Source organism: Apteryx rowi, unplaced genomic scaffold (assembly GCF_003343035.1).
Source record: "Apteryx rowi isolate R43461 unplaced genomic scaffold, aptRow1 scaffold_353, whole genome shotgun sequence".
Lineage (NCBI taxonomy): Eukaryota > Metazoa > Chordata > Aves > Apterygiformes > Apterygidae > Apteryx > Apteryx rowi.
This window is the reverse complement of record NW_020450008.1, coordinates 832,365-850,206: the sequence shown is the minus strand read 5'-3', so window position 1 is coordinate 850,206 and position 17,842 is coordinate 832,365. Positions and strand designations below refer to the sequence as shown.

Here is a 17,842-nt window from a genome sequence, read left to right as displayed (position 1 = left end):
AGAAGGGCTTGCCTGCCAGAAAGCATGTCCATTTTTTTTCCAGCTATATTGACTGATCTAATAAATAATACTACCTTCTCCTACAAACCTGGCCCCTAGTACTGCAAATTTCTTAACAGTTCAGGAGAAATCTCTCATTGCCACCAAAACTGATCATAGATGCATATAAAAATTAATATATGGGCTTATGGAGCTGTCTAAATGTATTCAGATTGCTGTATCTCCTATGAGTTGACTTCAGTGCAGCAGAATTAATGGTAGGAATGCATCCCGTTCTTGTTCGTCTGCTCTCTTAGCAGGCATGTTTTGAAGATAGCCACACCCTTTGCTGAGGGTTTATATTTAATCCAAGTGCAAATACTTTCTGCAACTGAAATTTATAATGCTTTTCTGTAGTTTAGCCGAGATGGTTTTGCTTTCACAGCTTGGTATATATTTACCTTTCAATTACAAAGGCTGCATCAATTTGAAAAATCTCATTTTACTAGAAAATGCTGTAATAATAATTTCAAGTATATGTAAGAACTCTGAAACTGAAAGAAGTTAATAGGAAAAAAATTACTCGTCTCTGATTTTCAGTATATTTACTGATTCATCTGGTATCATGTTGTGTAAAATCACTACTCATAATTTCCTCTGCGGTCAGTTTCTGCCTTAAAGGAAAGATCCTCGTAAGCTTCAGCAGTGAAGTAAAAAGTCATGTAACTATTTTTTTAAGAATATACATGAGGACTCCAAAAAGTTTAAATTTAAAAGTAGTCATAATAAACAATCATGCTTGACAGTGTCCCTTGGAGAAGGAGAACACACGATTTGCAATTGAAATATTTTACTTGCACTACTGTTTGTGCTTTTTACTTTCCCAGTCATCCCCTTTTGTTCATGCACTTCAGGCTTTATGGTGATGAAACAAAATTCAAATCACGAACAAATTTCTCTCTGCATCCAACAAACAGGTATTTAACTCTCTTCAGTCAGGTAGATGTTTAGAAGTCATGGAATTATATGCATGAGTTGTATTTTTCTGGTATGCATGAATTTGTTGTAGCAGATCTTTCATTTGCATTTATGTGGAGCATAAATAATTGTGCTTGAGTCTAGTCATGGGAGAGAGATCAGGGCGATGATTACAGTTCTTTATTTTGTTATTTTTGTTAGGCTTATATGGATACACTACAAACTCAGTGGAGCTGGATTCTTCAGATTACCAAATGCATTGATGTTCATCTGAAAGAGAATGCGGCATACTTTCAGGTGAGTAGCGATGTGGAGAATTCACACTCACTTTTGAATTATACAAGTATTAGACAAGTAACTGTTCATAAATTATTACTTCAGTCAAAAACTTCATATTCTGCTAGCATTTACACATTTAAAATATACGAATATTTTTTAAAAATTCGTATATTTCAAAAAGCTACTTTCATTTGCTAGCAGTGTTGAGTAACAAAAAAACTGTATTTGGTGCTTTCTACATGTGAGAATTTCAAGAGCTGTTGACATGTGTTTTGCTCAAGAAGGAGCTTCAGAATTTAGTTTACAGATTGTGAATATGATCAACAGTTCATAGTAGATGTCATATTCCTCACTGCTTTTGTTGAAGGGGTGAATCCCATCACTGGATAACTGAAAGATACTTTTTCTGTACCAGAATCTTCCTAAATTCATGCACAATTTTACATAGCACAGTGTTATCTTATACTTGTAAATGCTGTCATTCTTCCAGATGTGAACTAGGATTTCTCATGAAAGAAATCCATTGATTTTAGTGGACTTGTTTGTGAGAGAAGTGTACAACTGAAATCACAACTTTTCTCCTGTAGTTTTTTGAAGAGGCCCAAGCCACGGAAAGCTACTTGAAGAACTTACAAGATTCTATCAGGAAGAAGTTCATCTGTGACAAGAGCATGTCACTACAAACCTTGCTGGAACAGATCAAAGAACTGGAGGTACTGTTAGACCCAACTCGCAGATTATGTTTTGGCTTCCATGGAAATCAGTCACCAAACTCTTATGCTCTTCAGATACCAAATGCAAACCCAGTTTCACTGTAATGATTATATACAGTGCTGTACAGAATTTGAAACGTCAGTGCTATATTAATGCCCATTTCTGAGAGTAGCCTATAAATAGGTCGATGTTGTCATTTTACTTTGTGTAATACTGTTTGGGACCTGTGCTGATGTCTTTTTCAGTCTGAAATGAGCCTGACAAATTCACAAGTTTCTGACATGCTAACAAGTTAAAAAAAGAAAATACTTTAGTTCATAGGTGCAAGGAAAGATTTTTCCTGAAAGGATAAGTGTGTTTAATAAATGATCCATTATGTCATTTTGTATCGCAGTTGTCTCTTTGAAAGGACTTAACTTTTATAGCTGAGTTAACTGTTTGCTCATCCTGAGTCAGCTCCTGCAATTCTGAATTGCATCTACTTCAGGAAAAATGGTCAGTGATGTAAAAGGGTAATTGATGAAGTCAAGGCTGCAAATGTAGTTTTTAATAGTTTTTGTAGCATTCATGTTGTAACAGATTTCTTTCCATTTATTCCTGTGTCTCTTACCTCACTTTAAGCACATCATGGATCTAGAAGAAAAACAGCACCTTGTTAGAGTTGCAAAGATACTTAGTCTGGTGTTTCTCCTCTCTTTTTTTTAAAGTGGCTGTTTTACATTATAGTCCAAAGACTTGTCCCMCTGGAGCCAATGGAAATTTTACCTGCAGAGAGCTCCAGATGTATTCCTCTATTAATTAAACTTTAGGAACTAGATGTGGTTTCTTTTTAGAATGAAGTTTTAACATACAGTTAATCTTTGCAGAATGAACGAGAGAGAATTCTTGAATACAAGAGGCAAGTGCAGAGTTTGGTGAATAAGTCCAAGAAGATTGTGCAGCTGAAACCACGTAACCCAGACTACCGGAGTAACAAGCCCATTATCCTCAAGGCTCTGTGCGACTACAAACAGGATCTGGTAGCGTATCCCTTTCTGACTGAGAATGAACAACATGTAAACTAGAACATGGCAAATGATTTGGTAAACAAACTGTTGAACTGATAGGTTTAACCCCTTTGTCTGGTTTTCATCAGCATTTGCATTTCTTCAACAAAAAAGCTCTGACCTTTACTCAGTTCCGAATAAACAAGAGAGGTTCCGGTTGGTTGAGTAAGTCTAATCAAAATACAGCAAATGGCTATTATTAGTATTAATAATCACAGTTCAAATTAATACAAAAAAGTCTTATTGATACTAGGGTTAAAATTGTTATACAGACACTTCCTAGCATCTACCCTTCTCTTTGGTGCTGTGCTCACCCTTCCAGTGTCCATCTGGGTCCTAAGGTCAACACTTCAGGCTTCATCTAGCAAAAGGTGGGGAAATGTACAATGAGTCATTGGTACCCTGAATTCTTTGCTGGGAGGAGTGTGGTGGTGGTGGCTTCTTCCTGCTCAGTGCTGAGTCTGCTTGGGTTTATTTGTGTATTTGTTTCTAACAGTCTGCTTAGGTGCTTCTTCTGCTTATGTGCTCTTTCTCCTCACTGGTTGCCAGTTATCCAGTTTTTTCTATTCTCTTTGTTATCTCTAAAACTGGTTTTACCTGATTCACAAGKTTGCGCTCTTATAGTGACCAGTARTGGGCCATTGTGATTTGTCTTTACAGTCTGGGACTTCTGCTGTCTGCACTCTGTGTCTACGCTTTTCCATACCACATTTTATTCTAGAGTCACAGGAGTTCAGCCCACGCAGAATAACTACTTGTTATTACTGTAACTAAAGCTAAACAAATTTAGGCAATGGTTACCTGACTGCTTGACAATTGCTATCACAGTTAAACAAGCTAAAGTCTACGCAGGGCAAGTATGCCYGGACAAGTTCAGAGTCAATACAAAGCCTGTGGCCTTTTACTAGTAATGTCAAAAATTGTATTTGCTGGCTGCAGTGGAATGATGCAGGGAGTGGCTCCTGTCAGGATAAGTGGTAGGAGAAGCTTTCCCCCCTTGGATGCGAGTGGGTTGTATACCTGCACCATGACTACATCTGTGGCCTCAGGGTGTCGGAATTTCTGGCCAATGTGGCTGGTGGATCTCACTCTGCAGCACTCTCTCCTGGTCCCTCTGCAAATATGGATGCAGCACTGAGCATCCTTACACCTCCAGATCACTGTGCAGTGGCCTACAGCCATAAGTCATTGCGTAATTTACTCTGGCTGTATATCCACACTCAGTATTTGATATTTGTCACAACAGGCCACAAGGTCTGATGATCAGCTCAACCAGCAACTGCTCAGAGCGCTCTGTGGCTCCCATTTGGTTTTCCTGGGTTTTCTTTGCAAGGAAACCAGATTCAGGAGGAAGAGGCCTGTACTGATCTCTTGACCCAACATGAAGCCAGGCTGCACACTCAGACCTGGCAGCTGGGAAGCACTCCCAGTTCTGTAATCTAGATGCATCTTCTTTATCCATCTCTCTTAGAAAACCCACTTGCTTAACTGAAGAAAACATGCTTGTTCTGTGTTTCTTACAGAAAACAGTGCGCAAAGGAGATGAATGCATCCTGAAGGACAATAATGAGCGCAGCAAGTGGCTGGTGACTGGCCCTGGAGGAGTCGATATGCTGGTGCCTTCCGTTAGTCTTATCATCCCTCCCCTCAATCCGTTAGCAGTGGATCTTGCTACCAAGTGAGTTGCCTGGGTTTGTGAAATTACACCTACCACTGAGAGTAGATGGAAGAGTTTACTCAAAATAGCAGTTGACCACAAAACTTCGTCAGTGCCTTGAGTAGAGCGCCTCCCACCCTTTTAGGGTGGAGGATTACAGATTAGACTCTTGACTTGAGGAAATTCACTGCAGTGAAACTTGCTAGGACCTAGGCTCGCATCTCCGAACATTTAAAACTCGKTTTTTTTAAGGTTTTTCTCATCTCTAATAATGTCTCCTGCCTTGAAGCTGTACCTAACTGATGTAGGTTAGGATAGGCACTACGCTGTTGTAATGTGCAGGGGATCTGCTTGTCACTAATAGCTCTAGGAATGCACTTGCCACAGTCACTGTGTGGAAGGGAACACAGTGCAGAGAATCCTTGAACTAAAAGAGACCTGAGCCAGGAGGTCCACACAATGCAACAAACTTAAGAGCTTGGGTGGGGAAACAGTGGGTCTTTGTTCATGTGATGCCACTGCTGGACTTACTAGGTAGGGCACACTATGTTGTGCAAATACACTGAATTTGCTTGTAGATGTGAGCTGTTTTGTGTGGATCCAGCTCAGGAATCCTTGCACTCATGCCATAGACATGTCCTGAGTATTTTGAAAGTGTGAGCTTGGTCTGAAAGAGCATGGTTTATCTTTTAGCTAACACTTTGTGTTGCCTTTTGCTAGCTTGAATTACATGCTTAAAATTACTTTAGGCTATCCAGTGAGAAGAAGAGTCTGAGTTTGCTCTTTTCCTTTATCACTGTAGAAAAAAGCTTTCCTCTTATTAGCAGTATCACCTATGATCAAAACCAAAATACTGGAGAGAGTTTGGAATTTCAGCTCTAAATTCTTTGATATACCACTTAGTCCTTTGAGTGTTTTAGATAAATTCATTTGCAGGACATTTTCTAGTAGAAAACAAGTCTTAACACACTCCACATCTAATGGATGTTTCTTGGGGTGTTTTGCAGCTGTGCTATATAAGAGACATACAGGTTTTGACTCTGAAATTTTGTTTTCCCATCTCAGGATTGAGCAGTATTATGAAGCTATTCTAGCTTTGTGGAACCAGCTTTATATCAACATGAAGAGCCTGGTATCCTGGCATTATTGCATGATTGACATTGAGAAAATCAGAGCAATGACTATTGCCAAGGTAAGACTCTAACTAGTCTTAACTGTAGACCAGGGATATCCATGACCTGGCCTCTGCTGTCCCGAACAGTGCTTGCTGTCTCCTGTTCAGCTGTATGTTCTCCAAAACCATGGGCCTTCCTTTTGCTGGATTACACAAGGAGTTATATTTTATTGAAGGAGAAGCAAAATACTATCCCTTTTGAACATGGTATGGATTAAYTGGAAGATTAGCTAAGGAGATTTATTGCATACTTGCTATAATAGTTCCCACTACACAAGGACATGGATAGACAGCATAAGGATGTGGAGTCGCAAACTATTCTTAGGTTGTGAAATTTTTAAAACAGAAGTAGATTAGTTCGCATGGCACTTTTCACACCATTCTTTTGAAAGCAACTTGGTAAGTTTTGTTCTAAAAAGTACTTCCTCTGTTTTTCTACAACTGTATTAGTATGTTCCCTAGTGATTCACTTGTCATTAACCTTCTCCAGTTGCTTCCTTTTTCAACACACTCTTCTTCCTTATTTCAGCTGAAAACAATGCGTAAGGAGGATTACCAAAAAATAATAACTGACCTGGAGATCCATTATCAAGAATTCCTCAGGAACAGCCAGGGCTCAGAGATGTTTGGTGATGAAGACAAACGAAAGATCCAAACTCAGTTCACTGATGCCCAGAAACACTACCAAACCTTGATTATACAACTGCCCAATCAACCACGGTCACCACAAATAGGTTTGTTGTACTTCTGCATTTTGTATTGATTGTCCTGCTTGAGTTTCTTTGTTTGGGGATGTGTGGGTTTTTTATGTGAAAATGTGTAGTGAGTTTAAGCTTTCCTTCTGCTAAATCTCTTCTGAAAAAGAGGAGATGCTGGAAAAGAAAAATCTCACTGAAATCCATTGACATTGGACTGAGCCTTTGAGAGACCAGAGAGTACTGAAAGTACTCCTCAGAAACATGTCCAAGAATTGTAACTGCTGTCTCCCAAGATAGCAGATAAAACTGACTGCACACAGGGATTTTGTTCTTCCTTCCACTTGTGTGAATCTTGGGGATACTCCTCTGAAGTTCATGGAACTTGCTGAGGAAGTAAGAGGAATTTAGTCCATCTGATATGTTTTCAGTTATTAGGAAGCAAAATCTCACTGCTGCATTTGGGGAAGCAAGTTTCTCTTTTTGTGAAGGGGAGATTTCATGACCTGAAACAGCTGCGTAAAAACCCATATCTTCCACTTGTTCTTAGTTCTACAAGTCAAATCAATACTTAGGTCTTTTTGGCATTGCATTGCCTTTCCATATGGAGGAGGTTGGTTTTTTGACAGTTGATGCTTACCCAGAAGCTACCTCCTAATTTTTACAGTGTAAAAATGTAAAAAAAAATTTACATTTTACAGTGATCCCAGCTGAGACCTGTCCTGTGGGTTCCTCAAACACCGTTATAATTAGTGACAGAAACCGAGAGCATGAGAAGCAGGAGGCTTGGCTACTGATGGAGCTTCAGAAACTTCGACGTCAGATTGAAGCTTCTGAGATTCGGATGGTTCAAAGAGCTGCTCTTGGAGTGGATCAAGGGGCCCTGCATGACTTTTCAGTCAGATTAAAGGATTTAGAGGTAACTGTGGATGTTTTTCATTGAGCTTCTCAAACTCGGCGTGACTCTATCCTGCAGAGCACACTGCAGTTATATTACTGATCAGCTGTGAAAGCCATGTTCTTTCCTTTATGTGGTTGATTAGCATATATTTTTTCAATTGGAAGCTAACCGTGATGATTTGGATTGGAGTTTAACYCCTCATTTGGGGGCCCAAATAGAAAAGTTGACCCTTGGATATTAGAAGAATTCTATCAGGCTAAGAATACAGAAGGCCTGATGTCAAGTGGATGTGAGCTCACGTTAAGCCTCATCCAAGTTAAAGCACTGTTAACATCCTTCTGCGCAGACCCCACTTCACCACCCACCATTGAAGCGCTGTGTGGGATGCAGCACGGATGCATGAGGCCTGTACACTCTCTTCCCCCTCCCAGCACTAGAAGTTTGAAGGGGACTGGAGAGAGAAAATTGATAAGAAAAGAGAACAGATTCAGTATATGAGAGTGAAATTCCCATGGAGCAGTGAGGCTGCAAAGGCCTTCAGAGCAGAAGGACCTTGGCACTTCCACTGTGTGGAGTAGGCAGCTGGTAGTAAAGTGCTCCGTGGCTGCTTTCTGCAAAGCTGAGTTTCACAGTGCCCAGAGTGGGAGAGCTGCTCAGATAAGAGGTATTACYGTTGTGGACTGTGCACTAAAGAAAACACTGAATGTTATTAATCTTATCTTGAAGAAAGCAAGCCGAAGCACTGCTTTCGTCCTCAATTGAGCTGGTTAGATAATAGCAGACTATTTGGATAGAGAGACCAATAGCAAATGTGCAGTAGAATGATCATTCAGCCACAAAAAATGTGTAAATCAGGCATTCTCTTTCCTTAGGGTGTGCAGAATGACTCTCAAATAATGGCTGAAACCCTCAATAAGCATAAGGACTTGCTGCCTAACTTCAGAGGCTCTGAAAAGTATGTGTACTTGCAGTCAGAGATAAATGCCCTATTTCAAAAACTGGAAAATATTAATGGTGTATCTGCTGGCTACTTAGACAGGTAAGAAAATCAAGATTATAGCAATAAGTCATTCACTTTCTCCCATAATTCTTAGTCCAGAAACCTGCCTTTTGATATCAGTAACATAAAATTACATCTTCTTTTCTACAAATGTTGCCCATGTGGGTAGAAACAAACACCTATGTGAATTTCTTCTTTCTGAAAGATTGTTTAAAAAAAAAAAAAAAGTGAGAATCATGGGAATAGCTGAATTTTCTTTTGTATTGTTGGTTCTCTTTAACGATCCACAATGGATTATAAGCAGCACATTTTCTGCCTCAGTTCTTAATGGATTTGTCTTTTATTGCATTATTTATTGTAGCTTGGATGCGCTAAGGTGTCTGCTCCAGGTCATTCTACAAACAGAAGATGTGATCAGAGTTTTTGAAGTCAGACTGTCTGAGGAGGAGACTGTTCCTTTGGATCTTGACAAAGTGGAGGCTTATCGGGCCTGTCTGAAGGTGAGAGGCCGAGTCCCAAAGACAAAATTCTTAGCTGCTGTCCCTGGTCTGTTGAGCTGGCTGGAACCCTTGCAAAATGACAGGAGTTGAAGAGCTGATCCTGTTGTATTTTATAACATAGATGTACAATTGCTTCTGCAAATTATTAGGAGGAATGTACAGGTTACCTCTTCTTCCATCCCCTGGTTGTTGCTGCCCCCACAGCAAAGCCAGCGGAATGGAAGGTGAGAGCTCTCCATAATCCATGTTAATGCAAAGTTATTTGTGTTTGTTTGTATCACTTACGACGCTAGATTTGAAAGCAATACCTCCTTTCTCACAAAAAAGCTTGTTAATTACTTGTAATGTCATTGAGTTGTAACAAATTAATTTATAGTGTTATTCTGTGTCCTGTTCCTGGATAGCATGTCTTGTTCCAGGATTTTCTTTACCTGACATTAAGTGGATCCTTGTGTGCACTGAGTGCCTTCGGTGACATAGACCTCCTTTATTCTTTCCTGCTCTCAGATGTAATAGGGAAGAGGTGTGTGGGTGGCACAAATGCAGCACAACCAGGTTGCCTTTTTATCATATTAAGTGAGATCTACGGTTTCAGCTGTTGGGAGTTGTTTTAGCTGGTGTAAGTTTGAGCGAGACAAAAAATGCTTGAGCATGTTATTAAAGGATGCAGTAATCCCTGTGACAGGGAATGCAAGGGAGAACTCTACCTGCGCTGTGTGCCATTTCATGATACCCCACAGTATGTGTGTATATGCGCATGTGAACACACACAAATGTGTGTTTGTGTGTGTAGAGTAACATCTCTGTGGAAGACACTTATAAAAATGTAAACAAACTCCCCCCTTCCCCCCCCACCCCCAAGTAATCAGTGTAATTCTTTAGATAAAATTTAAAACTGTATGTGACAATCCTGAGGCTTGGTTCTACAGCTGTTGGAGGTGCAGGAAATTTTTTTGACTTCAATGACATTTTCTAGTCAGTCTCTTTTTTTTTTTTTTTTTTTTTTTTTTTTTTTTTTTTTTTTGAAACTACTGTGCATAGGTTTGAGAAACTGAAATGTTAGCTACAGAATGTGAGAGCAGAGGGCTTTGGTTCAGCAAATTACTTAGGAATAAGTCTGACTTTAAATACATTCTTAAGTCTATCTCTGTTACTGGAGTATATGCTTCACTTCATGTATATTTAAATCCAGCTCACATCAGCGTACATTGCTGAATTAGAAACAAAATGTTTGGATCCTAACATATTGTGCATGCTGTTGATGGTGAAATTTCAGTACCCTCTGAAGAATAAAATGTATGACACCATTTTGGTTTTCCTCCAGAAAATGAAAGCAGACCTAAACATGAAAAAGTCACTATTGAATGCCCTGGAAAATGAACTACAGAAAACATATCAGATTCACTCACAATCTTGCCAGTCATATGCCCTGTATGATATGGACATTGGAAAGTTTTCTGACAAAGTTACCCAACTATTAGATCGCTGGCAGAGAGCTGAGAAACAGATAGATAACAGGTTAGTATGAATTTCCTAATAGCTTTTTCCTTATTGCTGTTGCTGTGGAGATCACCTAATAGTAAATCTAAAGAATAGCATTGTTGTAATGTAACCAGTCCTCTGGAAGTGATAGTTCACAAATGATGATCTCATGGCAATAAAACTAGAATTAACTGTAAATAGCAACTGTGAATAGATTGAACATACTTCAAAGGGATTGTGTAAGACTGATCAAAAAAATGTAGTGTTTTGTGTAAATATATAACCTATGAGCTAAGGAATTGTTTTAAGTATTTTTTTTTTATTATTATTCTTGCTGACGCTCTTGGATTCAGTACTTCCAGCCAGCATTTTGCTCCTCAAACAAAGCAACCATGTTTATTCCTCAGTACCCTTTACCTGATGGGTAAAAAAATTTAAACTAACACAAAAAATTAAGAAAAAAATAAATCGAGATGCTTTTAATGCTTTAATRAACTAAAGGCATATTCTAATACTTTTTTACTTCAGGCCAAAATCTAGTCCTAATGATAAAAACTGACCAGTTTCTCCTTGATTTGGTGAAAATTGTGAATAAAGTGTACTGAAGTCAGTGGTCTTGTTTCTTGTCACGTGCAGAGTTTTACCCATCCCTCAGGCGATAGGAGGTTTGCCAGCCTGCCAATATTGCACACTTGCTCAAAAGTGAGGCACTAAAAACCCATATTGGGTGACTGGTAACTGGTACAATTCTCATTTACTGAAAAGTTTTGTTCAGAATCTCGTTTCAGAGCCAGCATTGTTTTACTTAGTTTATTACTGTGTTTATCAAGGTGTCTTGTTTCTAAACAAATGTTTCAAAAGAGAGGAAGAATGCACTTTCCATTTTGATGGTTTTCCCTGATTTTTCTAGATCCTGGGATTTAGAAAGGCAAATCAAACAGCTGAAAACTTACCGAGATCTATACCAGGCTCTGAGCAAATGGGTCTGTGATGCCAGGCGCAGGCAGGATTCCATTGAGTCCATGAAACTGTGTGATTGCAACACCATCATGAGATATCTACATGAACAGAAGGTATGCAGCACCTGACAGTTGTCCTCAATTAATTAGATTTTAAATTGCTTTACTCTTCAGAAAATATCTGTATCAATGCAGTCTGCAAGTGTCCYGTTTCAAATTATAAAATATGCAAGCTACCAAAAAAACACTGCATGTATAGAAGGCAGGAGAGAGGAAGTATTATTATCCTCATTACTTTCTGACGGTACTGCTACAGATGATGAGCAAGACTCTGTTTGGCTCCTACCCAATGACTGGCACTCTTACACCTCAGCTTTGAATTAATCAAAGGAACTGTGTGATGTTGTAACTTCTGGGACAAATTATAGCACAGGAATAAAAATAAAGAGAAGATAAATATACCTAAGGTAAAATCAAGCAACTGTCCTGCCCCAGCTCTGGCGGTTGTTCAGTTGCTAGGCATTTCTTACTCAGAAAAATCTTCTCATTCACAGAGAGCTTGCCTTTTTTAAAGACTGCACAGCTACAGGCCCTTTCAGGTCCAGGCCTCTGGGGTTGCAGTGGTCTCATACTGCAGGCACCTTCTGATGGAAGCAGTATGTACAGGAAGAAATACTGGCAAATCTGATGCACTGCTTCACAGCACGCTTTTTTCTTGACAGAACTTGCACAGTGAAATCTGTGGGAAGCGAGACAAAGTTGAGGAGCTTCTCAAGCATGCAGATCAGTGCTCGGCTGCAATTAAGGTACTTGGATTTCAGTGTTCTTGTGGGACATGTTTTTTCGTGGTGGGGCATATCCCACTGCCGCTGCTCTGCTGGTGGGTGAAATGTCAGCTCCCTGTTGCGTGTGTGCAGAAATTGCTGAGTGAAGCACTGGTGTGTAATGAAAGCAATTTGTAAACTTGCCTTTTGAGTATCACCAGATGATGCAGGAGATACCAGTGAGAACTTCTCTTCAGGAGAATCAAAGCCTCCTTTTAGACAGACCAACCCTTTCCATTTCACATGTTAAAAATAAGAGAGTAAAGAACAGATTGGTAGCTTAGGAGGTAGGACTGATTAGGTCTAGGAAGCAAGACTGGTGCAGATTAGCAGGAGGAGTGGTGTGCGGTAGCCATGAAAACCAAGAAGATAACAGGGCATGGTTTTGTGGTCTTTGAATTTCTATGTAGCCTTTATCTCCATGCTTTTTCCAGCTCCATCTTACTCTTTGTGACAAAGACTTTGCTATGCCTGGCATGGCATATATAACATGAAAGAGATAGGGAGAAAGTTACTTGTGATAACATTTTGGTTGATAATAGTATCTAGACCAATTGCTCCCACGAATCCTTCTACCTCTCTGTGACCCTCAGCTAACAAACACTTATCTCCTGGTTTTTGCAAAATGTTTATTCTCTCTCTTTCCCTTTATCATTCTTCTTCAATGAGTCCCTGCAGTGGTAGTTGGACTGATGAGCCTCYGTTTATGACAAGGTCATTAGTACATGGCCAGGGAAAAGCAAGGGACAATATGTAGCTTTATAACAAGAAAAACATCCTTATTTGCATTTTGAAAGTCCAAATCCCAGAGAGTTCCTTGGCAGTTGCTAAATGGGTCTTATTTTTCTCTATTGTTTTACAGGATTATGAACTACAGGTTGCTTCCTACAGTTCAGGATTAGAAACCTTGCTCAACATACCTATTAAGAAGTGTGTCGTTCAATCTCCTTCAGTGCTGATTCTGCAAGAGGTATCTTTCTTTCCTCCCCCATCATTCTTTTGAATAGATTTATTAATCCATATGAGACATGGCGAGTTATATTCAGCTATATTCTAACAATTAGCACTGCTATTTGTAAATGTGTACTAAGCATGTACACACAGGGAATTAGTGCAGAATAGTCGCTGTGCTGTGAAATTGTGCTTGGGCTCATTTAGACAGTAAATCCCTGTGTAGAATAACCCTCAGGAGTTTACCTCATTCCTATTCAACATCCATTACATACATATTGTGAGAAAGTAGTATTCATGCCCCAAGTGGATTAGTCACTTTCAAGCTGGGAATTAACCACTACTGAAAGTTTAACCTAGGTTACTTGTGACTGTCAGACAGGAAGAACGTGATGAACCAGAGAATGAAGCCTTGGATTTAATATCACACCTGCTGTGGAGGAAAATAATCTTGAAAACGAAGGTGTAGGTTTATCAGGAGGGAGAATTTATTTTCTGTGGGATCCCCAGAAAGTCATATGAAGTTATCAAGAGAAGAATTTTCTCTTTACTTTTCAAGTGTCATGTTTTCTCAAGTGGACTGGAATCCTTTAAGTGATCTGAGACATAAGCGTATTAGTGTGTTCATATCTAGCTCTCTAGTAGAGGCTGATAACAATTCCCTTTTTCTTTTCAAGGCTGCTGAGGCTCAGTCTCGCTACATAGAACTTCTTACAAGATCAGGAGATTATTACAAATTCTTAAGTGAAATGTTAAAGAGCATGGAGGATTTGAAGGTAATCTACTCTTATTTCCTTTACCTTCCATTTTTATCACAGGCTAGCAAACTATCACTGGTCAAAAACTTTCTGCTTTAGTGCAATGCAAAATGGTCCACAAAACTAAATCCTGAGCTTACTCAACCAACAGAAGACTCAGTGGTGCCCCATCAAGGAGGCATATAAGCAGTTTCGTGCATCTTCTGTCAAAGAGTATGGTGTATTGCAGTCATCTCTGAGGTGATGTGTAGGGTGGAGAACTTTAGCCTTCTTGGTAAACGGGAGGTATTCTTCAAAAGTATGCAGCCCTGGTCCATCTCCTCCCATCAGAGCCTAGACCTTGGTGAGCATACAGTTTTCTGAGTGCTGAAAACCTCCTTCTCATAGTCAAGAAGCCATGTCTCATTTCACGCCATGTCTATGATGTTGGTATCCACTGTTTCAAATGGAGTAACTCCTAATCTGATTCAGCTCAGTGGGAACAGAAAAATGTCCCTTTCAGAAGTCACATATAGGGCGTGTGAATCACCTGTTAGAAAATGGTGGTGATTCTCTATGAGGCTATTTAAGAGTTCGTTGGTGAATTCTTGGTACATCAGATTTTACCATCTGTAGTCCATCTTTCCTCCCCCCATCAAATACCTCCTCCCTCTGAAAGTCATCCTGTTGATTTCTGAATAATATCTGACTGAATAAATAAGGATTCTAGAATTTGCCTTGATGACATTAAACAAAAAAGGATTTTGAGCTCCCGTTGAGGCAGAGAAAAAAATGCTTAGACATACATCTTACAAGTTGTCAGTGTTGTAAATGTATATTGTATTGCATGTAATTTTGAAAAAGTTGTCACAAGTGCATTTTTTTTCCTGTTTTCATTTTGCAGATGAAAGCCACCAAAATTGAACTCCTGGAAGAAGAACTCAGGCTTGCCAGGGATTCAAATTCAGAGACAAGCAACAAACATAAATTCCTGGAACAAAATCTGCAGAAGTACCAGCTGGACATTTCTCAGCTCAAAGCAAAGCTGATGAGTCTGGAGGAGATGAAAAGACAAGCTGAGATGGATGGAAATTCTGCTAAGCAAAATCTGGACAAATGCTATGCCCAAATAAAGGATCTAAATGACAGAATAACCAGGCTGACTTATGAGATTGAAGATGAGAAAAGAAAAAGGAAGTTGCTGGAGGATAGATATGAGCAGCAGAAGAATGACTATGACCAGCTGCAGAAAACAAGACAAAACGAGAAAGACAGCCTTGGTTGGCAAAAGTTAGAGTCTGAGAAGGTCATCAAGGAGAAGGAGTACGAGATAGAAAGATTAAGGGTTCTTCTTCAGGACGAAGGCACACGGAAGAGGGAATATGAAAATGAGCTGGCTAAGGTAAGAAACCAGTTTAGCGAGGAGATGAGTAATTTAAAGAACAAGTATGAAACTGAAATTAATATTAAGAAGACCACAATCCAGCAGATAGCTGCACAGAAAGATGATGATGCAAAAGGTCTCAGAGCCCAGGTTGACAGACTGACAAGAGAAAACAGAGACCTTAAGGACGAGATTGTGAGGCTCAATGATGCCATTCTGCAAACCACAGACCAGCGGAGGAGGGCAGAGGAGGATGCCCTTCAGCACAAGGCTTGCAGTTCTGAGGTATCACAGCAAAAGCACCAGTTGGAGCTGGAGCTGAAACAGATTATTCAGCTTCGTAGTGAAGACAACTCAAGGTACAAGCAGGCTCTTGAAGAGGCTGCCTCAACTATCCAGGATAAAACTAAGGAGCTAGAAAGGCTAAAGGTTCAGCTTCAGGAAGAGGCTAAAAGCCAGTGGGAACTTGAAAATGAATTGGCTAAGGTAAGGAACAGTTATGATGAGGAAATTATTAGTTTAAAGAACAAATATGAAACTGAGATTAATATCACAAAGACCGCAATTCACCAGATCACCATGCAAAAGGAAGAGGACACAAATAATTATAGAACTCAGCTTGATAATGCCATGAGAGAAAATAGGAATTTGTGTGAGGAAATTAGGAGACTGAAGAATACAATAAGTCAAACAACAGATAATCTACGGAAAGTAGAGGAGAATGCTCAGCAGCAGAAGGCAGCTGGCTCTGAGCTTTCTCAGAAGAAACAGCAGCTGGAGATTGAACTAAAACAAGTTATTCAGAGACACTCTGATGAAAACATGCGATACAAACAGTCTCTTGATGATGCTTCTAAGACCATTAAGGAAAGGAACAAAGAGATTGAAAGGCTGAGAAAGTTGTTGGATGTGGAAACAAGTCAAAGAAAAGAACTAGAGGACGAGAACAGTCAGTTAAAAAGAGTTCAGTTTGACCTGCAGAAAGTAAACACCAGTGCAACTGAGACTATTAACAAGCTGAGGATCCAAGAGCAGGAACTGACCAGGCTGAAAATTGACTATGAAAGAGTTTCACAAGAGAAAAAAGGAAGGGATCAAGAAAGTGCAAAGTTCCAAAGCACTGTAAAGGACTTACAGATCCAGAAACATAAGCTGGAGGAGGAACTTTGCAGGCAGAATAAAAATGTAATGGAGGAGACATCCAGGAGGAAAAAATTGGAAGAGGAAATAGAAAGCATGAGGAGATCTCTGAGAGAGCAATCAGTTAAAATAACTAATCTCATGCAGCAGATAGAGGAAGTGTCTATTGTAAAGAAAAGGAATGAAGATGATCTTAGACACCAAAGAGAAGTGTTAGATGGTCATGTGAGAGAGAAGCAGAGATACATGGAGGAGATAAGAAAATACACATCTGATATTGAGACTTTACGCCGTCAGTTGGTCCAAGAACAAGAGCAATTAAAACAGGCTCACCTACGATACGAGCACTTACAGAAAACGTCTGAGGAGAAAAGCAAAAACTTGAATGAGTGCAAAATAGAAATCGAAAGGCTTCAGTCTCTCACTGAGAACCTAACCAAGGAACACTTGTTACTAGAGGAAGAGCTGCGAAATGTTAGATTGGAATACGATAACCTCAGAATGGTCAGAAGTGAAGTTGATGAGAAAAATACTGCCATTGCTGAATTAAAGAATCAGCTCCAGATGAGCAGCAAGCAAACCCTGGAACTTCAGGGGTTGATTAATGATTTACAGAAAGAAAGGGAAAAATTGAGACAGGAAATTGAAAAATTCCAAAAGCAGGCTCTRGAGGTATTCACACATATTTTGATCCCGACTTTACTGTCTCTCAGATTAATTAATTGCAATGTCCATTTGAATCAACTTAATTCACATCTTGTTATTTTAAGTTCATTGTACTTGTGACTAATATCCCTTTTATGACCTCTCCCCTTGTTCATTTTTAAAGAATAGGGCAAGTTTTGGCTGCTTCCTCAGTCCCTTTACACCCTGGGAGCTGTGCTAGGAAGCCATAACCTGTCTTAATCATCCAGCTGAGCCTTGCCCTCAGGGTCTGCACTAGTCTCCACCACACCATCTTAGGGGGAAATAAGAGTATGTGGTGTAGCACTGTGCTTTAGCTGTACCCTGCTGGCTGCATACTTCTCAGTGCTGTTTCCACCAGGATGGCTTATAGTAGTCATTTGAGGCTGATCTGAGTTGTATCATCAACTAAACCAGCTAAAAGCCCCAGAATCAACAAGCTGTCAAGGTGCTGCTTAGCTGGGTGAAACGAGTCTTGGCTACATCTAAGGATTAAAGGTGACATTTTCAACTGTATGTAAGAGACTTAAAGCCTAAATTTCATTGACTTTTGATGGGATTTATGTTCCTAAGTCACTAAAGGCACTTGCCAATTTTACCATCAGCCGTTATTTCCTCAACTTGAATCTTAGGTGATAACCCAGAAAAGTAAAAGTATTTTTTGTCTGTCTGTCTTCTGCCAAGTTTCTTGTCCAAAGAGCTATTCCTATATATACAACTGAGCACTTGTGAAAACGTTTCCTTTTCCCTGTACCCTC

The 17,842-nt window shown here is 39.7% G+C and overlaps 1 protein-coding gene across 1 annotated transcript in view; it reads left to right on the top strand.

Annotated features, from left to right (window-relative positions):
- The window catches only part of DSP (desmoplakin), a 40,603-nt gene that overhangs the window by 18,089 nt on the left and 4,672 nt on the right, over positions 1-17,842 (top strand). Inside the window, exons 9-23 of the mRNA XM_026072853.1 lie at positions 1,159-1,254; positions 1,824-1,949; positions 2,817-2,969; positions 4,520-4,674; positions 5,719-5,845; positions 6,357-6,561; positions 7,224-7,441; positions 8,296-8,462; positions 8,785-8,923; positions 10,248-10,441; positions 11,316-11,478; positions 12,087-12,170; positions 13,051-13,158; positions 13,817-13,915; positions 14,781-17,072. Of these exons, the coding sequence (XP_025928638.1) occupies positions 1,159-1,254; positions 1,824-1,949; positions 2,817-2,969; positions 4,520-4,674; positions 5,719-5,845; positions 6,357-6,561; positions 7,224-7,441; positions 8,296-8,462; positions 8,785-8,923; positions 10,248-10,441; positions 11,316-11,478; positions 12,087-12,170; positions 13,051-13,158; positions 13,817-13,915; positions 14,781-17,072 (4,326 nt within the window). The remainder of the gene's footprint in view (positions 1-1,158; positions 1,255-1,823; positions 1,950-2,816; positions 2,970-4,519; positions 4,675-5,718; positions 5,846-6,356; positions 6,562-7,223; positions 7,442-8,295; positions 8,463-8,784; positions 8,924-10,247; positions 10,442-11,315; positions 11,479-12,086; positions 12,171-13,050; positions 13,159-13,816; positions 13,916-14,780; positions 17,073-17,842) is intronic.